This window comes from Schistocerca serialis, chromosome 4 (assembly GCF_023864345.2).
Source record: "Schistocerca serialis cubense isolate TAMUIC-IGC-003099 chromosome 4, iqSchSeri2.2, whole genome shotgun sequence".
NCBI lineage: Eukaryota > Metazoa > Arthropoda > Insecta > Orthoptera > Acrididae > Schistocerca > Schistocerca serialis.
In genome coordinates this window covers 378933737-378958261 of record NC_064641.1, presented here as the reverse complement: position 1 = coordinate 378958261, position 24525 = coordinate 378933737, and the positions used below count along the sequence as shown (strand labels likewise).

General features: G+C 46.5%; 1 protein-coding gene across 1 annotated transcript in view; it reads right to left on the bottom strand.

The window, feature by feature from the left end:
* LOC126474677 (diuretic hormone receptor-like) overlaps positions 1 to 24525 on the bottom strand; it is a gene marked incomplete at its 3' end in the record, with an annotated part of 1060935 nt that overhangs the window by 74626 nt on the left and 961784 nt on the right. The window contains exons 10-11 of the mRNA XM_050102155.1: positions 3510 to 3580; positions 497 to 625 (exon numbers count right to left, since the gene is read on the bottom strand). Of these exons, the coding sequence (XP_049958112.1) occupies positions 497 to 625; positions 3510 to 3580 (200 nt within the window). The remainder of the gene's footprint in view (positions 1 to 496; positions 626 to 3509; positions 3581 to 24525) is intronic.

The following is a 24525-nucleotide window of genomic DNA, read 5'->3' as shown; positions in this document are numbered from 1 at the left end:
CACTTTCATCCAACTCGCTGCTGTCAGAAACTACTTGATCTGGAATTTCCATGACTGCATCTTCAGTTTCACTGCTTCAGATTTCGGATTCATTGTCTGAACTCTCAAGCAAATTTCTAATTTCGTCATCTGTCAATTTCATCTTCTTGTACATTCTGTCAAATGCCACAAAGATATTAACTTCCATTCACCACACTGTTTACCGGTTGACTGCGAGTAGTGATTGTTGACCTGCTACACCTTCATGTATAACAATCTGTATAACTCAACAATGAGTGTAAACCAAAAGCTGTTCTCATTATCGATTGTAGCAATTATAATTACGATAAATGTCATGTATTTATTAAATAAACTACTGAACACGACAGGAGCTTTAGCCCAAAAACTTCTTTGGGGTCAGTTACTGACCTCCCCCCCCCCCCTCGCCATTGGTATGCAACTGTTAATAAGCGCGAATGTGCATCTCGCAGGGCGGACGGAATCCTGGGCGACTCACCCACATGATCATGACGAGGAAGACGAGGTTGAGCGCCAGCACGACGATGGCCGGCGCCTGGTAGATCCAGTCGTAGCTGTCTGGGCTCATCCACGGGCAGTGCCGCAGCAGAGACTCCGTGCTGTGCACCTATGTCAACAATGTGACAGCACGTCACGAATTAATGAATTAAACTTTTCAGTTGTTTTTTTTCGTGTGTGAGCACTATAATAGCTTGATGCATATAAAACTGAACCACAACTTGAACTGTTAGTACTACATAACTTCAGCACCACTACTGATTGTATTAAAAACACAACTACCAACACCACCACCACCACCACTACTACCACTACTAGTATCCCCTTGCATTCCGAAGAATAGTCGTGAAGTTCTAATTATAGCCCCACATAATAAAGTTAGGTAGTACATTTCTTTGTTGTTTGCAGTTACATGCTTGCGCTCCTGGTACAGTTTCAAATCCTTGCGCCAAAGTACCGTAGCACGCCGTCACAGGAGCCAAAACATAACGACGCAGCCCATCGATACAATGGAATATCATGTGGCAATTCGCTTACGGCAGCAGCAGAAATAGTCCAGATGTATCAGGTTTATCAAATCGATTAATAATTACATTTATTGTTGTTTTCCGCTGCTCCCGTAAGAACTTTACTGTACGAAACTTCACTTTATCCGTAGTTTAGTTCCTGTGGCGGCCTGATACCGAACTGTGGCCCAGACTACAGACATGTAACTGCAGAGAAAGGAAATATTAATTACGCAACATTATCTTTTTAAGATGATTACTACTACTAATACTACTACTACCATTACTACCACTACCATTGCTGCTATTGAAAATAACTGAAACTGAAGATTCGAAATGGCAACGGTATGAAATTACGTGTAGTATCTTTCACTTAATGTTAAACTTGGTTTTGTAAGGTACAGAACTTAAGGCTAAGCCTGTGGTACACTTTCTTGCCTTTCGGTCGCTTCATTGTTCCTATTGCGATTTAATTGTTACTAATATAAGTAAAAGAGTACTGAACAGGTGACTGTGTTCGTGCGACTGATCAACACACAGGGTGTATATAAATAAATAGAGCGGCTTCAAAAATTAATACTAAATCGATTTATTACTTTACATGGACAAATCTCACAACATAGGCAGCAGCAACAGTCCGTGTTTTCGCTTTGATGCCTTAGTCACAATCCTTCAATATGTGCGCCCTTGGTCAAATGATACACATCTACACGATAATCAGATTCTTGCTATTTCGGTGCAGCATGTCCTACGTGGTGATGTGCAGTGCTTGCTTTATTCTATCAAACCCTTCCTCAAGGACACGGCATTTCCTGTACATAACTCACTTCTTCACAAACGCCAAAGAAAGACAACACAGGGTGTTAAATTCGGCGTACACTATGAGCAGAAGAGAAATTTTTTGTCTGCTATTGCAGTACGTCCGATTCAGCGTTGCTTCTCAACACGACTGAGAAGCTCTCTCATTTTCCTGTGAAAATAGGGCGGCACCGTTCAGTTGCAAAATGTAGTCATTATAACTGGTGTTCAAATGGGTTATAACCAGGTTTCCAGCATGTCTCTAAACAATTTTTTTGACTTACCAGTCTTCTGACTGGTTTGTTGCGGTACCCCAAGAATACCACTCCTCTGCCAACCTCTTCATCTCAGAGTAGCACTTGCAACCCACGTCCTCAATTGCTGGGCGTATTCCAATCTCTGTCTTCCTCTACAGTTTTTGCCCTCCACAGCTCCCTCAAGAACCATGGAAGTCATTCCATGATGTAACAGGTGTGCTCTCACCCTGTCCCTTCTTCTTGTCAGTGTTTCCGACATATTTCTCTCCTCTCCGCTTCTGCGTAGGACCTCGAAATGAGTTACCGACACCATTTGTTGTACGAAGAAAAAAGGGTGGCGCACTTTCGAGTGCGACAGCGGAGAGAAAACGTTCACTTTTGAAGAGTCACGCTGATGCCCTACCGTCGTATGTGGTTTCACTCTCCTCTAGATACGGATGTTGTGTGTGTTCACCTTGCCACTAACATGGAAAGTGGCTTCGTCGCGGAAGATGTGTCCTTCTACAAAACCAGCGACCTTCATTTCTAACTGCAACCCTTCATATTTAAAAGTCACGCATTTTCATTTTGTCGTCTGGTGTAAGGAGCTGCGCTAATTCCTCTCTATGCACTTTAAAATATAATCCCTTACGCAGCACCTTCCAGAACGCAGTCTTTGACATGAGCAATCCCCTCGCCCAGTCTTTCGACGCTTCGCCCACTCTTTCGACGTTTGCGTCAGATACACGTAGTCGACGAGGATTCTTCTCCTTGCAAAGGAATCCGGTTTCCACGAACTCTTTGTCCCACCCACCTAAGCTATTTTTGTGTGGTCGTTCTTTTTTAAGCCGTGCACGAAGCCCACGCTGCACTTTGAGCACAGATCTGGACACTTCAAAACAGAGCACACAGAATTTTCTGTCGCGACGCCATCCTGAACACAGACGCTACTTCTGCGCAGTAAGCACGAAAAGCGTGCAGTGGGTACTGCATCCATAGTTTGGGCAGTTGCTGCTGCGTATGCCCTAAACTTTGCCCGTATAAAGTAATAAAACGATTTATTATTAACTTCTACAATCACGCCGTTCGTTTATAAACCCTCCGTATGTAATAAACCAGACATAATATGCGGAAAGACATACTATAGATTACATCAGGCTGAATAATTTTCACTTTCGCGAAATTAGTCATTCCACACATTTAAACATTACTGTTCCCATGGGATTCTAATAGGCAATAAACATTTGTTGGAAAGTGTACGATATTTCTATCTAAAGCAGATGCTGCTTACAAATAATTCTTCTTTCGTAAATGTTATTGAGTGTATCGTGTTAACCTGGAGCTATAAAACCATAACAAGGAAGGAAAGAAATACTACATTATCTATAAACTGATTGTGCCAGTCAAATATGGATAAACGTAAACTGAGTTTTTCAGCGATAGATGTTCTTACCTGCTGCTCCGTCGCTCTTGGTGCAAAGCTCTTGACAATCCCCCAGAGCAATACGAACACGGCAGGAGCGCCTGTGAACAACAGGTGCAGAAAACTAATAGCGGCACTGATTTACATTACAAAATTATAACGTGGCAGCATTTACCTTTGGAGTCCTTTTGTTTCTGAGTAAACATGAAAAATTGCAACACCGTGAACGAATCGTCTGATATATACGGAAGTCAGAATGACAACAAATTTACGCTATCACAATTATTATTAACTGAAACTACCAAGCGCAGTTTTTTATGTTACGATGTTTAACCGAGCAGGAATGACATACAACTAAATCAGTTACTGTGCCGCCGGCAGCGGTGGTCTAGCGGTTCTAGGCGCTCAGTCCGGAACCGCGCGACTGCTACGGTCGCAGGTTCGAATCCTGCCTCGGGCATGGATGTGTGTGATGTCCTTAGGTTAGTTAGGTTTAATTAGTTCTAAGTTCTAGGGGACTGACGACCAGAGATGTTAAGTCCCATAGTGTTCACAGCCATTTTTTGAGTTACCTTGCCTTCTGGTTGAGAATCGTGAAGCAGTTGCCAACAAAAGATGAAAGGTCAAAGTAGGGAATAACATCAGTCTTTCAATAACAGTATTTCTCGACCATTCATAGGTACATGTGGACTGCCATATTCCTGTATAACTGCAGCCTCAAAATAGCTTGTTAAAGCTTACGTAATAGTTATTCTTACGACTTACATTCACGTTTGGCTTTCATCAGAGGTTAATGATGCGATCTAGCTCCATCTCTGGTTCGCAACTCTTAAGAGGATGCGACTTGGCTGATTTGCATTTTTATAGTAAGTTAAGTGTAATATTCTCTTTGCGGGAAATATACAACTGTTACTAAAATGTTTCATTGTAAATAAATCGTCTCAACTGTACTTGAAAAATTCTTTATTTGGATAAAATCTTACACAGGACTCGAATTTCAGGAAGTAAATCCAATCTTCAGGCACCACAAAGAGCAAAGCAAAACTCATTAACATTGTGAGAGTCCACACAAATGTGAACCTCGGGTCATACCTTGAATCTGTATGAGAAAATCGTACCAGTCACGCAAAAACCCAGAAAATTTATGAAGCAGCATGCGAGAAGCAGGGCGGATGAAGCATGGATGGGTTCTTTGAGTCAACCAGTACCATGGCCGATCGACAGGACATAACCGAAAAAAACAGGAATAAATCAACAAAGAAGCGCTCATAGCCAGGCTAATGTAACCTACGAATCAACTGCGTGCGCCAGACATGTGGCATAGACTTTAGAAAATAAAATAAAGGCATAAATGCCGTAGAATGCTAGTTTGTGAACCACAAAAATAGCTTACCACAAAACCACCCAGCCCGCTTTCATGGGAAGCTATTTCTAAGGTTCGGAATTAGCATTCTAGGGCTTTTTAGCCTTCATTTTACCTTCTGAAGCCTATGCTACATGTCTAACAGTTCGCAGTTGGTTCGTTGGCTACTTCAGCGTGATGTGAGCGTTTGTTTGTTGATTCACTTCCATTCTTTTTTAAATTTATTTTCAGTTACACTCAGTTTACCTGGTATGGTACTGGTTGATCGAAAGGATCTTTTCATGCCGCACCTTCACGAGATTTCGCATGGTACTTGATAAATTTGCTGGGTTTGTTACATCACTGATACGCTTTACTCGTCACATTCAAGGTATGACGTGATGTTGACATTTGTATGAACGCTTATAATATTCATTAATTTTATGGTATACCTTCCATTTAATAGTGCGTGAATATCAGAGTTATAGTCTGAAATCCGTGTCGAGTTTGCAGTTTTATCTAAATTAAGCATTTGTCAAATACAGCTGAGTGGATTTATTTACCACGAAACATTTGATTCGTCATGAAAAATAAGTTATGTATATCGCGCAGGTGACTTTCATGGATGTGAGGATATGAGAACATTACCCATGAATGTAATCAGATGTTAGCTACTACCATACTCCTTAACCCCCCTCCTCCCCTTTTTCCCGAACCACACCATCATAAATAATCTTTAGAACGAAACACAAGATTCTTTGAACACTTTCATTTTCAAAGTTAAATGAGATTTAGATTTGTAGATATCATAGTACACTATGAGTGAATTAGACAATTGGTGCTGTTTGCTGTTTACCTCTGACAACATTTGTTTGCCTCCCTACTTCTCTCCCTACCGACACTTGTTTTATCCACACCCTGCACTCCTTTAAAATCACCCAAATTAAAATGAGAGTGCAATGATTAAGCCTACTGTCCGTAAATCTCTTAACCACTGGAGTCCTTATTTCCGAACTGCCAGAAATCGGAAGACTTTTGACGGCCATGTTTTGTGTCTGACCAGTGGTACTAATACCACTAATACTGCTATTACTGATAATAATAATAATAATGGTAATATTATGGAGGCCCTACAGCAGTATAGTATGTATTATAAAATAACTGTTTTGTAGTGCTGTCCAATAGTCCGTTTATTGTTACGAAACGAGTAATGATGCAATATCTGATGAAATGTCGAAAGTAAGTTCAACTTGGAGGAGACATTTTCATGAAATGTTTAAGCATATGTGATGTGTATGTTACAATTTTAATGTGTCAAGGTGTCTCAAACCTTCGAGTCAAACCGAAACAGATGGTAGGGAGTCAACTAACGTTTATATTGAGGTAGCAAACCATTGGGCGGGAATGTTTATTTGTTGTGTTATGGACATACACATCATACACTCTATAACAACAACGTAGCTCCTAGTATCTGTGCAAAGTGACAAAACCAGTCTCAATATAGGCACGACAACGGCGCATGAAGTTTTACCGCTCGCTATCAAAGATTGCTGTTGTCTGCTGTACCAGGAGGCAGGTAGCTTGGTCAGTAGCAAGCATGTCTTCATCGTTTTCTGCGGGGTTTCATATTCCAAAATCTTGACGTAATCCAAGAGTGAAAAGCCAGGAGCTGTCTGGTACCGCTCGCCGCGGAATTTGAATCGCCGCCAGACGTCATGGACGTCGAAGACCCATAGAGGTCTCTGTACCATTGCGCTGTAAGCTGTGGCGGCGTGCGCCTCCTGGCCCGCATTTAGAGTGAGGGCGCCACAGTGAAACACGTGGTTGCAGCGGCCAATAGCAGCGTCCCCGATCGAGTATTTAAGCGCCTGCCTGTCGCTCAGACAATCTCACCTCACCTGGATCCCTCATCTCCGCTCCATCCAATCCAAACCCCACTACCGCCTCTGACTCCTCAAACTCCTCTCCAGCCGGACATGGGGGTTGCACCCCTCTACCATCCTCCACACCTACCAATCCTTAATCCGTCCCATCCTCTGTTATGCCAGTCCTGCCTGGATATCTGCCCACCCCCCCCAAATTCTATAAGTCCCTCCAGATCCTTGAGCATCATGCACTACGCCTCGCCTTCCATATACGCCTCCCGTCCCCCATGCGGATCCTCTATGGTCTCATTCCTTTCCCCCATCTGCTCCTATTCCTCGAACATATCCGCATCCTCTACACCTCCCGCCGTCTTGAACCCTCTCACCCCCTGGTTGCTCCTCTCCTTTCCGATCCCCGCCCCCTGCCACGTCTTCACCGTTGTGTCCCCCCTGCCCTCCATCTCTACACCCTACATCTCCTTTCCCAAGGTGGCTTCCATCAACTCCCCCTCCCGGATGATGCCCTCTCTCCCTCCATTTATCCCTCCTATCGACTCTGATCATCACTCCCCCTCCTTTCCTCTACCCTTTTCCCGGGCTCCCTCTCCCCCCCCTTCCATCCTCTTTCTTCCCCACCACCCCCTTCTCTCCCCCGAGTCCTTTTACATTTCCCTCCTCTGCCTCCTCTCATTCCCTCTCACGTCTACCCTTCTCCCCCTTTATTAGCCCTCTCCCTCCTTGGTTCCCACCCCTTTTTCATTTTTTCCTCTTCTCCCTCCTTGTTTTTCCCCCTACTCCAGGTGCCCCCCCCCCCCCCATCTGCCTTGGATCGGGAGTGCCATCTTTGTGTCGCCATTTTCGTGCAGTGTTTTACGGTGTGTTTTTTCCAGTGAGTGCTCCGTGTTGTGTCTTTTGGGAAGTGTAGCGAACAGCCATCATACTGTCGCTGGGTGTGCTTTTTTTTATCTCTTGTGAACAGAAACCAGACAGTCGCCATGTTTCTTAATTGTGTGTCTACTATGTTCCTTGTCTGATTCCTGTGTATTTTATCAACATTGCCGACCCCTTTTGCTTTCTGTTTTAACTTTCCGCATTTTTACGCCATTTTACACTTTAAATCATCATTTTATCGCCTGTTCTTCCTTGTTTCTTCCTTCTTACTTTTTTAAACAAAAGTCTGTAGGCTGTAGAGCAGCGTAGTAAGCTGCTGCCAGCCCGCCCCCTTCGGGGGGAATTGAAACTCAATAAAGAAAAAAAAAAAAGAAAAAAAAGGGCTCAGCCTGCAATCGTTCACCTGTGCCATCGACATCTTAAGTGTTTGTGCGTCGTGTCAACAGTTTGTAGTGTGGATAATCGTCGAGTGTGAACGTCTTCGTGTTTGTACTGATGTGTCTACTGTTTATTACCCGCCATTATGTAACTTATGTGTATTCTTTCTGTTTTTTCTCATTATCTATTCTATGGCTGAAGAGCAGCGTAGAATGCTGCTGACAGCCTGCCTGTTGTACAGGTTTTAAAATAACAACAAAGAAAAAAAAAAGCTCAGCCTGCCAGTCTAACCTTGCGTACTTCTCAGGACATATCGTCTCGCATTAGACAGCGTATTGACTTTCGTGTTTTCTCTACGAGTGGACGTGGTTGTCTCGTTTGGTTTTCGTCACTCTGTTGTCCGTTCTTGTTGTGTCGTAAGGTCCTTCGTTGGTCGTGTCCGTCCTCTCCCGCTGTGTTGTTGTTCTCGAGCCGCTCCGCGGGTCCCGCCGCGTTTCCGTCACTATAACCCCGTGACTGTTCCAGTCTCCGTTACAACAACCTGTAAGATATGGCGATCACGCTGGCACGGGAACGGGATCTCCTCTTTCAATCCCATGATAAAGGCATGTGTTGTTCAGGTGATCGATGACAGCGTGCAGTCTCCAAGAACTCTCACAGTAACACCATGTAACATGGTCCAGTCAAACTGGGAGGCAGCAAATAAGATCCTATTAGGTGACGTTAGGCGACAATGGCCACTCATACGTTGACAGAGAGTCATTAGTGGTGGCCACGGGATCGTCCTCATCCAAATATGGGTGCAGCGGCTGTTGAAAAAACCATCTCTGGTCAGCAATGCGTCATTCGTGAACAACACAAACAGTATACAGTTCGGCACTACAACACTGCGGTGGATAGTGCAAACGTCCATTATGATTGAGGTTTAATATCTGTTCCCCCAGTGTTCTCCTCATTGTGTCCTTCGAAGTATGCGTTTCGCAAGCAAGATGAAGGGTATTTTTTGCTGGGTGGTCAGCCACACGATCCAACACCATATTTTCAATGTCTGTTCAAAATGGTTCAAATGGCTCTGAGCATTACGCGATTTAACTTCTGAGGTCATCAGTCGCCTAGAACTTAGAACTAATTAAACCTAACTAACCTAAGGACATCACACACATCCATGCCCGAGGCAGGATTCGAACCTGCGACCGTAGCGGTCGCTAGGTTCCAGACTGTAGCGCCTAGAACCGTACGGCCACTCCGGCCGGATTCAATGTCTATCTTTGGCGGGAACCGCGGTCGGCTCTGTGGCGTGAAACGATCCCTTCTGTCGTAAGCTGGTATCCACGGAGATAAAGTTCTTCCAATTAGGATGACGTCTGTTGGGTAACAGTTATCTACACATTGTGCTGCCGTACAGGCACTACCTCATGTTCACCTCACGTAACGTTCCATCCTTGACTACGTGTGATGCACCGTACACTATAACACACCTCACCATGGACACATCACAAGCTGTCTGATGCAGTGGATGACGGACACCAGGAGCAGTGATGTGCGTGAGGCACAGATTAATGTGCTGGGGCGATGCGTATGGTAGTCACATGACACACTCACTATGAGTTTAGTTGTGTACAGTACGTCTCTTTGGTTATCAGTGGTGTACGCTGTTTAACATCCGCTGCCTGTTCCAGAATACAACAGGTACCCGGTGTCTTTGTGAGAATGTGACAGAACTGCATGCGACGTTGCAGTACATGTATTGAGACTGCCGGTCGTCACTTTAAAGAATTGCTGTGAACTACTTAGTTGTCATGTGCTGTCCACCGGATTTCTGTCCATTGGTTCCCTTATCCCAATATACTGGGTTGTAGACCCACTGTCACCTGTTCCAGTTTGACCTAGAACGCTTGAGACGCCCTGTAGATATATGGTATAAAACTACAAAGGATGTGCTAGGGGTGTACAATATGAAGAAGATTTCATACACTTGTTACACGAAGAAAAATGTAGCTATTTGTAACTCTTACGATCATCATTAGAGTCTTATCAGATAATGACAAAAGTAATGATATGGCACAAATAATGTAGTTACATGACTGAAACATAGTTCAATCGTTTGGTGTTTACCCTTCATAAAACGACATTTTACCCCTCAGGATGTAATTACCCCGCCAGCCGTAATGGTCGTGCGGTTCTGGGCGCTGCAGTCTGGAGCCGAGCGACCGCTACGGTCGCAGGTTCGAATCCTGCCTAGGGCATGGATGTGTGTGATGTCCTTAGGTTAGTTAGGTTTAATTAGTTCTAAGTTCTAGGCGACTGATGACCTCAGAAGTTAAGTCGCATAGTGCTCAGAACCATTTGAACCATTTTTGTAATTACCCCGATGTTGGAAGCAACTGATATAGTGTATCATGGTGTTGGTGCTCTATGGTGATGATAGTTTGACGTCTTCTCCGACGGATGGATTACTATCATCAGTGTCACACACCGTCACAACAGAAGACACTGGGGATAAGTTTACAATTTAATCCACGCCGTTGCCGACAACTTTGGTGATCAGCAAATTAACGCCGCCAACAGTCCTTCTCTTAAACTTTGTGTAACGAAGATAAAAGTGTCTTTCATCACCAGGAGTTTAACCGTTTCATGTTCAAGCCAGATATCACTGCAGAGGCGTTCAATAACGACTTCGTCAGGTTCCCAGGGCGGCCTGGGCTAGCGAGCCGAGCGCATCGCTGCCGTTGCGCGCTACGCTTACTCGGCCGTTGAGAGCTTGTGAAGAGGTTTCCGTGCTGTGGGCGCCGTGGAAAGCAAGTTGTCGTGTGTTGTTTTCACAACGCCCGCAGACTGTCGTGTTCTGCGCCCCGCAGCAAGGGAAAGAAGTATGCGCAGAGGAAACCTGCCGCTACGAGGGGTCCTTCGGTTGTGCAACTCACTGAGCCAGTCCCCCTTTTGTACGTCAAGTGCAAAGGCGGGTGGACAGCGGTGTTCGACACCGTGACGAACTGCGCCAAGAACGAGGTGGTCTACGAGTTTGTCGATACAGAGTCGCTGATCAGCGTTCGGGCCGCAAACGTGGCCGACCACAGGGCGATCAAGGTCGCAGTGGCCGAACACATATTCGACGCGCCGCTGGCGCGTGAGAAGGCACCTTCCGTAGGAAGATTGAAGACGACCAAGGCACTCCTTAGGTGCTGTGATGAGGCAGCGGTCCGGGAAGGGCTGCTGCGAGCCGGGTTTGGTAATGCAACCGCAAGGTTGCACAACCGGACCAACAAGAAGAGGGCGCAGCTCTATGCCGTGACCGTGCAAACGGCCGACGGCGGGAGCGACATCTTCGAGTTGCGGAAGTTGCTGGGTTTTTCGGTTACGACAGGAGCTCTCCCGACCGCCACGGACCCCCAGCCCCTGTGCTTCAGGTGCCAGGGCGAGGGTCATGTCGCGAAGTATTGCTGCAACGTGACGCGGTGCGTCAAGTGCTCAGGCGAGCACGACCGCCGCGCCTGCGACCGCGGCAGTAACGTTCTGCCGACTTGTGTCCGGCGTGGCGGCCCGCACGTAGCCAGCTGGCGCGGTTGCCCGGCTTTATCAAGCCGCAACTGTGCCGAAGGCGCCGAGGCGGCCGCGGCTGCACCGACGCAGCGGAAGAACAGAAGAGGACGTCGGAAACGACGTAGGGCGCAGAAAAGCCCGGCGCAGCCGAGGGACGACGCAGTAGCAGCTCCACCTGCCAGGGGCAGGGACGACCGCCCGGAAGCGGGCAGTCGGGATGCAGCTCACGCCCCCGAGAAGAAATGTGGCCTCGAACTCGGCACCGCTGTGAAGGAGGCAATTCCAGCCCTCAGAGCTGTCATGGGGGCAGAGAGGGCTGCCATCGCAGCCGCCGTGGCTGCAGAGAGGGAGAGGCCTTGAGGCAACTGCGTGCAGTCTTCACCCAAGGCCTCAGTGCAGTAGTACCTGCGAACACTCCTGCGACCTCGCAGAAGGACGTTCGCGCGCCTGTCCCAGCTGCTGCCCCAGCAGCACCGCAGGTGAAAGGTGTAATGAAGAAAACCGCCACCCCAGCGGCACCGGTGGCGACGCTGACCGCTGCGGGAGCGGCCCCCGCGAGGGACCGAGAAGACAAAGAGGCAGCCTTCATCGCACGAGCGAACGGCCTGCATTTCTCCGACGCTGAAGCGGCGCAGCTCTCTGAACAAACGGAGCTGCTCTGAGCTACACTGCAGAATGCCTGCGCCGTGCAGTAGAGGAGAACGCCGAACGGCGCCCGGCGGCCGCCGTTCTGCACCAGCCTGATGAAGCTGTACCAAGTCACTGACGACAAGACGCAGTAGAGGGCGTAACAGAAACGCATGCGTTGGCGCACCGAATTCCTTTGTTACAGGGAGGAAGTAACTGCACAGGCCAAGGAGACTACATACGAGCCCAGCCGCAGCGCCGGCTGGAGTGGCCGTGCGGTTCTAGGCGCTACAGTCTGGAGCCGAGCGACCGCTACGGTCGCAGGTTCGAATCCTGCCTCGGGCATGTGTGTGATGTCCTTAGGTTAGATAGGTTTCATTAGTTCTAAGTTATAGGCGACTGATGACCTCAGAAGTTAAGTGCATAGTGCTCAGAGTCATTTGAACCATTTTTTTGAACCCAGCCGCAGCACCCGGACTGATCCAGTTAACGAACACGCAGCACATAGGTAACGATGCACGACACCTCACACTAACCTTACCTCACCTTGCATGCTCTGTCGCAGCTAGCAAGCCGCTACTGCCCTTACTACCCGTCCTACTGTCGCAGAGGTTTTTTTCCCTTGGCGCTTGCCTTGGCACTTTTTTTCCTCTGCCCTTACAGCCGCTACCCTTCGATCGTTTTCGACCACTTCTATCTCCTGATGGACCATGTTAACGCAAAACGGGTGTACAACATTCCATTGGTTAATCACATCAGTGCTTCCTGTATTAAGGCAAATGGGATGTGACCAGGTAGGTGACGTGATTTTCACACACGCGCTTTGTTAGTGATTTGTGTACTCAACACCTCGCCATACTTGTCAAATATGTAGTACCTATGGTCATACCGAACTGCATTACCAAGTTGGATACCTCTAGATATTGGCCGTACTTTTGCATGATACAGAAACCTTCTCCCTTCTCAATATCAGCCATACGATTGAGGTACAAATTATCCTCTAACCTACGTGTTATCCGAAACGAATCTGCATGCAAGAGGAGATTAATGCATTATCAGTTATTACCGACGTAGCTTTCCTCTCGGCATATCCCAGAATCCCAATTGCTTTCGTTTTGTCCAGCAGCACTTTTCACTTTGGTCACCCCTTTATACTTCTGTTTTCTTTTTTTTTCATCCCATCCCATCTGCTAATCTTATATCTCGCTCTTCCTCTCAGCAGTTAACTTTACCGCTTTGATTACCTCTGCGCTGTAGCCTCCCTTGCCTTCTACATTTCAGTTCTCCCCGTCGATAAGAATTTAGGGAGAAAACTGTGTAAAATAGCGTTAATAAGACTGACGTACAATATTTTCAAATCCCATACATTAATTACTTCAGATATTTCCGTCATTGTTAGACTATCGCACAGTCATTTTAATGTGACCACCGCCTGTTTTCGACGCCGAGTTGCAGTAACCACTCACTGGCATGAGGTGGCAGCACTGCAACTGAAGGGTACATAAAGTGCTGCAGGGGGACACGGAAAAAGTTGTAGTCGTAATGCGAAAGCGGAAAGACTTATCTGACGTCAGAAAAGACATGATTATTGTCTTTCGCCCCCGGATGGAATCATACCTAAAACGGTCACGTTTGCAAACTGTTCGTGTGTCGCCCTGGTTAAAGTGTACTGTTCATGTCACAACGACGTTTTTCAAAACCACCGCCGTAGATGAGAGGGGTGAAAGACGACTGCGGAGATGTGTACAGGCGAACGACTTTCAACTGTAGAGCAACTGACCCCACAGATAAACCAAGGCCGTACAGCGTATGGGCCTCTGCAGCAGGTGCCTGATTTGTGCATCCATGCTGGCTGCTGTTAATTGTCACGAAGGCTGGAATTTGCAGACCACTACCTCAACTGGACGGCCACTGAATGGTGAATGGTACGCTCTTCACGTGGATGGCATTTTATGCTCCACCGAACAGGTGGCCGTTGGTGTGTTTAAGGTGTGCGACGTCTCAACACAAAGAACCTGCAACAATTGACGAAAGTGTCCAGGCTGGAGGAGGGAGTGTTATGTTCTGGTGAATATTTTCGTGGAACTCCCTGGGTGGTCCTGTAATTGTAAATGGCACAATGGATCAACACAAGTACGCCTCTATCTTCGGGGACCATGTCCATGCCAGCATACACACAACTGGCCATTAAAATTGCTACTACACGAAGATGACATGCTACAGACGCGAAATTTAACCGACAGGAAGAAGATGCTGTAATATGCAAATGATTAGTGATACAGAGCATTCACACGTGTTTGGCGCCGTACTGACATGAGGAAGCTTTCCAACCGATTTCTCATACACAAACATCAGTTGACCGGCGTTGCCTGGTGAAACGTTGTTGTGATGCCTCGTGTGAGGAGGAGAAATGCGTAACATCACGTTTCCGACTTCGATAAAGGTCGGATTGTAGCCTATCGCGTTTGCGGTTTATCGTATCGCGACATTGCTGCTCGCGTTGGTCGAGATCCAATGACTGTTAGCAGAATATGGAATCGGTGGGTTCAGGAGGGTAATACGGAACGCCGTGCTGGATCCCAACGGCCTCGTATCACTAGCAGTCGACATGATAGGTATCTTATCCGCATGGCTGTAACGGATGGTGTAGCCACGTCTCGATCCCTGAGTCAACAGATGGGGACGTTTGCAAGACAACAACCATCTGCACGAACAGTTCGACGACGTTTCTAGCAGCATGGACTATCAGCTCGGAGATCATGGCTGCGGTTACCCTTGACGCTGCATCACAGACAGGAGTGCCTGCCATGGTGTACTCAACGACGAACCTGGGTGCACGAATGGCAAAAGTCATTTTTTCGGATGAATCCAGGTTCTGTTTATACAGCATCATGATGGTCGCATCCGTGTTTGGTGACATCGCGGTGAACTAACATTGGAAGCGTGTATTCGTCATCGCCATTCTGGTGTATCACCCGGCGTGATGGTATGGGGTGCCATTGGTTAGGCGTCTCGGTCACCTGTTGTTCACATTGACGGCACTTTGAGCAGTGGCCGTTACATTCCAGAGGTGTTACGACCCGTGGCTCTACCCTTCGTTCGATCGCTGCGAAACCCCACACTTCAGCAGGATAATGCACGACCCCATCTTGCAAGTCCTGTATGGGCCTTTGGTTGGTTGTTTTGGGGGGGAAGGAGACCAGACAGCGTGGTCATCGGTCTCATCGGATTAGGGAAGGAAGTCGGCCGTGCCCTTTCAAAGGAACCATCCCGGCATTTGCCTGAAGCGATTTAGGGAAATCACGGAAAACCTAAATCAGGATGGCCGGAGACGGGATTGAACCGTCGTCCTCCCGAATGCGAGTCCAGTGTGCTAACCACTGCGCCACCTCGCTCGGTTGTATGGGCCTTTCTGAATACAGAAAATGTTCGACTGCTGACCTGGCTAGCACATTCTTCAGTTCTCTCACCAACTGAAAATGTCTGGTCAATGGTGGTTGACCAACTGGCTCGTCACAATACGACATTTGCTACTCTTGATGAACTGTGGTATCGCGTTGAAGCTGCATGGGCAGCTGTACCACCTGTACACGCCATCCAAGCTCTGTTTGACTCAATGCCCAGGCGTATCAAGGTCGTTATTACGGCCAGATCAGGTTGTTCTGGGTGCTGATTTCTCAGGATCTATGCTCCCAAATTGCGTGAAAATGTAATCACATGTCAGTTGTAGTATAATATATTTGTCCATTGAATACTCGGTTATCATCTGCATTTCTTCTTGGTGTAGCAATTTTAATGCCACTAGTGTAGTTTGTTATTTCTCGGCGTGAAGCCGTCTGTCGGCAAGACAATATAATGAGACACACAGCTCGCAGCGTACATGCGTTGTTTGAGCATCAAGATAACTTTATCGTACTCCTTGGCCACCAAAATCTTGGACTTAAACCCAGTCGAGAATTTGTGGGAACCCTCTATCGGGCTATTCATGCCTCAACAGAGTGACCTAGCTCAGCTGCCAACGGCACTGGAAACGACATGCCTCTACATTGTTTACGGTAACCTCCGGCGGCTAGAGGTAGCGTGTTTGATTATTAATCAAAAGATCAAAAGTGCTCGGTTCCGATTCGAATTCCTCCACTTATTAAATTTTGATTAAAATCGGCATTGGCCCTCATTCTGCCAACAGATTTCTCAAACAGAACGGTAGGGTAAACAGGGGTTCACGGCACTCTCTTAGCCTTGAGGTGGGAAACTGATCCTAAAGAAACAGCAAATATCGACGGCATAACGATGCAGAAGGCAATGGAAACGACTGCATTAAAGACACATAACGTGTATCCACAAGAAATGTGGCCTGTAATTGAAAAAAAAAAAAAACTGTCATGATGACCTCTCCATGGGCAAAAGGGTCCGTAATAGTCCCTCATTCGGATCTCCTGGAGGGCACTGCCAAAGGGGAGATGAGCAAGAGGAAACGAGTGAGAAATTCTTCCAGTCCATATGTGGCATAACATCAAACCAGTGCGTAACAGTACTGATTAAAAACAGTCTTGGTTCCAATTTTAGTTTTTTTATTTTCCACGGATGCCTTTCGCCTTATTTAGGCATCATCAGGTTATCTTTTCTAGATGGACGCGAGAGGCACCAAGATCTGCATAACGCGTTCCCGTTCACAGGAGCGAGTAACAGTAAGATGGGGGCTCAGGTAGTCTACTAATATCGAATTTCTGAGAACGTGCGCTTGGAACATAGCATTGTATGCTAGTGAAACGTTGACTGTGGTAAAAACCGTAACAGAAGAGAATCGAGGCAATTGAGATGTGGTGCGACAGACGAATGTTGAAAATGAGGTGGTCTGATAACATAAGAAATGAGGAGGTTCTGAGCAGAATCGGAGAGAAAACGAATATGTGAAAAGGGCAGGATGATAGGACATCTGTTAAGACAGCAGGGAATGACTTCCATCGTACTAGAGGGAGCTGCACTGAGCAAAAACAATAAAGGAAGAGATATTGGAATACATCCAGCAAATAACTCAGGACGTAGGTTGCAAGTCCTACTCTGAGATGAAGAGGTTGGCATAGGTGCGGGCCGCATCAAACCAGTCAGAAGATTGCTGACTCAAAACGAAATGAATAAATAAAGTGAAAAAAATCGAGAACCTCATTGACTTTTTCCTACATAACTCTCAGCGGTCCGCCCTGGAAAATCTGGTTATTCAGGCTTTTCATAGGTGGTTACGTTGATGTGACTGGACATTGTATTACTATTATTATAATTATTTTCGTATTGGATTATATATTGCTCATGTACAATGGAAACGGTACTGTGGACTCATGTAAGAGAGAGAGAGAGTTCCTGGACGCTCTAAGCTTGACTCTTGCATTATACGTGATGCTTCCTGTCGAGTGTCTACATCTACATCTAAATGCTCAGTGTGACAAACGGTTCATTGTGTACGACTGTCACATTCCCGCTCCAGTCGATAATAGCTCGCAAGAATATTTTCGGTATGTCTCTGTGCAGCTTCGACTCTCTCTGATTTTAGTTCCATGGTCCTTTCGCGAGATACACGTAGGAGGACTCAATATATTTATTCGATGTTCTAGGAACGTTCGCCTTTGTAACTTCAGCTCCATGCTGCTGAAACCCTCTCTCGCAGCGTCTGCCACTGGTATTCGTTGATAATTTCTCTGACGCATTCGTGCTTATAAATGAACCTGTAACGAAACACGCTGCTCTTCCTTTGATCTTCTCAATTTGCTCCATCAGTGTGGTGTTGTCCGTGAATGAGGTCGCATGCCAAAGTTGGTACCACACGTCGGAACCACGAGTAATTACAGCAAGTACCAAAACCAGTGACAAATTGGAAACGAAGGTGTAAATAAGTCCTCACGAGGTTCTATAAGCACCGATGCTGGAAGAGTACTTGCGTCAAAGCGCTGCGCCGCCTAACCCCAGTCTGCAACCATCGCTAACGACGACCGCATCGTCTTAGTCGGATCCAGGAACACGACTTGTATCACGACGAAGTTTATAATCAATTTTATATTGATTGGAGAGTATCACTGTTTATTGTATCAAGTGATAAGTTATAGTGTGCAGCGACTATAACAAATACGTTAGTTTACCCTGTTGACATACACTGCTGGCCATTAAAATTGCTACACCAAGAAGAAATGCAGATGATAAACGGGTATTCATGGGACAAATATATTATACTAGAACTGACATGTGATTACATTTTCACGCAGTTTGAATGCATAGATCCTGAGAAATCAGTACCCAGAACAACCACCTCTGGCCGTAATAACGGCCTTGATACGCCTGGGCATTGAGTCAAGCAGAGCTTGGATTGCGTGTACAGGCGGTACAGCTGCCCATGCAGCTTCGACGCGATACCACTGTTTATCAAGAGTAGTGACTGGCATATGGTGACGAGCCAGTTGCTTGGCCACCATTGACCAGAAGTTTTCAATTGGTGAGAGATCTGGAGAATGTGCAGGCCAGGGCAGCAGTCGAACATTTTCTGTATTCGGAAAGGCCCGTACAGGACCTGCAACATGGGGTCGTGCATTACCCTGCTGAAATGTAGGGTTTCGCAGGGATCAAATGAAGGTTAGAGCCACGGGTCGTAACACATCTGAAATGTAACGTCCACTGTTCAAACTTCCGTCAATGCGAACAAGAGGTAACCGAGACGTGTAACCCCGTACCATCACGCCGGGTGATACGCCAGTATGGCGATGACGAATACACGCTTCCAATGTGCGTTCACCGCGATGTCGCAAAACACGGATGCGGCCAGCATGATGCTGTATAAACAGAACCTGGATTCATCCGAAAAAATGACATTTTTCCATTCGTGCATCCAGGTTCGTCGTTGAGTACACCATCGCGGGCGCTCCTGTCTGTGACGCAGCGTCAAAGGTAACCGCAGCCATGGTCTCCGAGCTGATAGTCCATGCTGCTGCAAATGTCGTCGAACTGTTCGTGCAGATGGTTGTTGTCTTGCAAACGTCCCCATCTGTTGACTCAGGGATCGAGACGTGGCTGCACGATCCATTACAGCCATGCGGATAAGATGTCTATCATCTCGACTGCTAGTGATACGAGGCCGTTGGGATCCAGCACGGCGTTTCGTTTTACCCTCCTGAACCCACCGATTCCATATTCTGCTAACAGTCATTGGATCTCGACCAACTCGAGTAGCAATGTCGCGATACGATAAACCGCAATCGCGATAGGCTACATTCCGACCTTTATCAAAGTCGGAAACGTGATGTTACGCATTTCTCCTCCTCACACGAGGCATCGCAACATCGTTTCACCAGGCAACGCCGGTCAACTGATGTTTGTGAATGAGAAATCGGTTGGAAGCTTCCCTCATGTCAGCACGTTGTAGGTGTCGCTACCGGCGCCCACCTTGTGTGAATGCTGTGAAAAGCTAATTATTTGCATATCACAGCATCTTCTTCCTGTCGGTTAAATTTCGCGTCAGTAGCACCTCATCTTAGTGGTGTAGCAATTTTAATGGCCAGTAGTGTACAACAAAGGATGTTTCTGTCCAGCTGTCCACAGTAATTTACATTTGTTTGTGTTTAGGATCAATTGTCACCCCCTGCACCAAACGTCGATCAATCTCCGGTCTTCCTGCATTCCGCTACAATTGCCTAGCGTACCGACTACTCTGTGCTTACCAGCATGATCCCCGAGAAGCGTCATGTAACCTCCGACGGTATCTACTAGGTCATTTAGATATGTTGTGATAAGTGATGGTCCTACAACACATCGCTGGGGTACAACAGAAGTTAAATTTACGTCTGAGGACTACTCTCCGTTCAGAATGACCTGCTGTGCTTTGGTTACTAGAAATTCTTCAGTTCAGTCACAGTTGGTCTGATACTCCATACGCTCGTACTTTGTTCATTAGGCAGCAGCGCGGAGCTGTATCGAATGCCTTTCGGAAATCAAAGGACGAGGCACCAGTCAGCGCGAATGTATCTACTGTTTTCTGGATCTTATGGACGATCAGAGAAAGCTGGGTTTCATACGATCGTTGCTTTAGTAGCTCGTGCAGGTTCCTACAGAACAGATTTCCGGCCTCCAGAAATGTAATACGCGAGCGTAAAACATATTCGAAAATTATGCAACAGATCGAAGTCAGAGATAGGCCTATACTTCAGAGCGTCAGTTCTACATCTACATCATATTCCGCAAGCCACCTAGCTCCTCTATCAGTCCTATCTGATGGGGATCCCAGATAGATGAATTCAAGAATCGGGTGAACAAGCGCCTTATAAGCCACTTCATTTGTGAATGAGTTACATTTCCTTAAGATTCTCCCGATGAAACTGATTCTTGTGTCTGCTTTTCCTATTATCTGTTTTATATGGTCATTCCACTTAAGATCGCTCTGGATAGTTACGCCTAGATATCTTACGGCAGACGCTGTCTCCAGTTGTTTGTCATCAATAGTGTAGCTGTACAATAGTGGACTCTTCTTGAAAACGGGAATGACCTGTGCTGTCTTTCAGTCATTAGGAAGGCTTCGCTGCTGCAGAGACTTATTGCACACTATTGCTAGAAGAGGGCCGGGTTCTTTCTCAGATGGTTCAAATGGCTGTGAGAACTATGGGACTTACCATCTGAGGTCATCAGTCCCTTAGAACGTAGAACTACTTAAACCTAACTAACCTGAGGACATCACACACAGCCATGCCCGAGGCGGGATTCGAACCTGTGACCGTAGCGGTCGCGCGGTTCCAGACTGAAGCGCCTAGAACCGCTCGGCCACAACGGCCGGCATTCTTTCTCATTTTCTTTGTAGAATCGAATTGTTATTCTAAGTGTTCCAGTGGACTTTCGTCTATCAAGAGATTTCAGTTGCTTCTTTGTCTGTTGATCACTTATTAGGATTTCAGCCATTGCGTCGTGCGACAATTTACCCTGAGGTGAACTGTTAATTCATGCGAAAGATTCTCAAGTTTCCCAACAACTATTCCATCACTACTGCTCCTGAGGCAGAGTTTACTATGAAAGAACCGAGGCCATGTTTAATCCACCTTTAACGCTGGCTTGAACCAAATTAATCGAATTGGGAACTACATATTTTCGCATTTTTATGGCTGTAAATGACCTCCACCACCAGCGTTCTGCCTATTTTTGTGATTACGTTCCAAACAGAATTTAGGAACGTCTGCTTTCAAACAACCGTTTGTCCCTAGAACTATTTTGGCAATGTTACCAGTTATAAGTGAGATTAGTTCCGGGACCTTTTCATAGACGCTCCTGCAATTAAATAATGCTGCATTAACATTTATTTTCTCCGATTTCTTATTACTAATTCTAGACAGTCTGGTGTCAGAAGGCATCTTATCGCGATGGAGGGAGTAGTCTACCTAAAAAAGTCACATGTGCATTCCACACATACCCCGCCGGTAGCCGTTTCCTGCTCGTAACGCGTGTCTGAACTATTAAGGGGAACCATGCAATCCTTCACCCAATAGCTGAGGTCGAGAAATTTGTATCCAAAACAAGCCTTACATTTTAAAAAAAATGGTTCAAATGGCTCTGAGTACTATGGGACTCAAATGCTGAGGTCATCAGTCCCCTAGAGCTTAGAACTACTTAAACCTAACTAACATAAGGACATCACACACACCCATGCTCGAGGCAGGATTCGAACCTACGACCGTAACGCTCACGCGGTTCCAGACTGTAAGGCCGAGAACCGCTCGGCCACTCCGTCCGGCCCTTACATTTAAGCCTTCCACTCTGTTTGAGGTGGAAGCACAATCAGATCTTGGAACGATGCTGGAACAGAATTGCGCTGTTTCCACACCAACGGCGAGACTAGCTTTGTTCATCACATAAGCCTACTACCTGTAGGAACTGAGGATGGCTTCTGAACCCGGGCGGCGGGCGTCATTTGTGCCTGCATGAGCCACGATTGGCGCAGCCCAGTGCACCAAGTGTGGTCAGTCGCTGGCTGCCAGCCCCCTCCACATTTTTGACGAGGCCCACCGCCAGGCAAAGAGTGTGGATAGTGGTACAACAAACTTTCTGGGGAGGGCAACCACAGCTCAGAGACATTTGGAATAACACTGTTAACATTAGATACTCAAGAACCATTGAAATCACCGTAAAAAGTGTAACAATTAAAAAGTTAATAGCTATATAAAGATGCTCTGTTCGCAACTACTGATTTCATGTCAATATAGACGCATCTTCAGGTTTATAATTGTTATATTTCCATAACGTAGAAGGACAACAACGGAGTCCCAGCTTTCGCGTAGGTAAACCACTTTGGTTGGTTGTCATGACTCGCGGATAACTTCCCAAAAGCTTGAGCCGCGTAATACTTCATCTGCATTACGGAAATATAACCAATATAACCCTGAAGGTGATTCTACACTGACATGAGCGGTAATTGGGAATAAAGCACCATCATACAGCAAAGCGGCTTTTTGATATACCTCATCATTCTTGACCATGTAATTATTATAATTTTTATGATTTCTTTATTGGTTATTGAGCAATGAATGTTGTTACTGTTACAGTTGACAGTGGCCTTAATTCCCGACCTGCCCGCTACTCTCCCGAGGGGCTCCCTCACCCTCCTATCATTGGAGCACCAAATGACAAGAAACCGCACCATCTGGGGTCAGCTGGACCTTTCACGAAGATCGGCCACAGTCCCAAAAGGCAAGGCGACCAGCGTTGGCTTAGATATACCTTCAGCAGCAGGCAATATCTCAAAGCTGTTTTTTAGATGTAAGGAGACAGTCGTGCCTCCTGTACTGGCTTTCCGCCTTCCGCCCAAAAAGTCGCGACCCAGCCACTGTTCTCCATTCTCCGTCAGCGGCGTGCGAACCCAGAGGTGCAGCGGCATTAGAGACCCATGGCTACGCTGTAGGCTCCAGAGGTGACAATGCATTCGTCTCAGATGCCCCAACGCCACCGCAGTCCAAGGCAGCAGTCTGAAGCCAGCTGGCCGTGGCCGACACTGCTGCCTGCTGTTTACAGACTGTCGTCAATTTCTCCTGCATCTGCACTCAACACGTGCAGTCCCTATATAACTTTAATGATGTACATCATGTTGCATGAACCACAGATAACGTAAAGCTAACCTAAGAAATTTAATGCTTTCAACACAAAAACTAGAAAAATTTTCGAACACTTTCAACAAAACGAATAAAAGTTCCTCGTGCTTCCAGCCGCGTCAAGTCGTTTAAAATCCACTAGCTTTCGGACGGGTACTCCCTGGCCATTGTCAAGTGGTGAATGTCTTCAAGTTGCTGCTGACGTCCTTATATAGCAGCTGTGCCTTCCGTGAAGTCACTGGTACCCGCTCCGCCACCATATATGGTAATGTTTGCGTTGTGCGGCCGCCGCGCCCGCTTCAACCTTCCAATGGCCGCGTCCCACGCTGTGCTTAGCTGCAGGCCGCCGTCTCTATTGAGCGTGTTGTCACAAATTTTTATTTCGATCGCTTCCTTTTTCATGCTATCCCAAAAGCTGTTAGTCCGTGAGATAGTAGATGTCTCTTCGAATGCAATACGATGACCGGTTTCTAATGCAAGCTCGGCTAACACTGATTTCTCTCGGTACCGTAGACGAAAACATCTCTCGTGTTCTAGAAAGTGCTGTTCAATGCTGTCGTCTTTCACAGGTCTCAAGAAAAGTCGAATTTTTGCTGGAGTCCTGAAGACCTAATCGCTTTTATGCCTTTGTTGGAGCCGGCTTATCTTTCCTGTTATTGAGCCACAGAACGGCAAGAGCGCGAACTTCTTCGAGTCATCCTCGGAGTCTTTCTGCTTACGTATTTTCAGAAAGATAGCTTGCGAAATCTGTCGGTTGTTGTAGCCATTTTCCTTGAATACTTCCCGTAAGTGGCTCAGTTCCTTCGGCTAGTTTTCAGAATCTGAGACAGTTTCGGCTCGATGCTCTAAAGTTCTCAGAGGAGAACGTTTCTGCGACGGATGGTAATAGCTGTTAGAGTCCAGATATCGGTTTTTGTGGGTGGGCTTCCGGGAAACGCTGTGGCTGAGACACCGTGGATTTTAAGCCACTTAATGCGGCTGGAAGCCCGAGAAACTTTTATTGGTACATATCACCGTGAAACTATGCACTCCTATACTTTCAACAAAAATAACTAAAACTTTTATAAACAGCTAAATAATGAGCTATTGTTCACTTCTACTAAGAAGTAAATGAGAATACCACTAAGCTAAATGACGTGTACAGTCTGTCAACAAACGACAAACCGCTGCAGATGATAACTCGCTGCTGATGACGGTGAGTCCGCTACGCTAGAATCTGGCTTCCTATGGATGCCCTTCTGTAACCTTTCCCTGCCAATATTGTAGAATTTTTAATAAAAAATGCAGGATAGGGACTC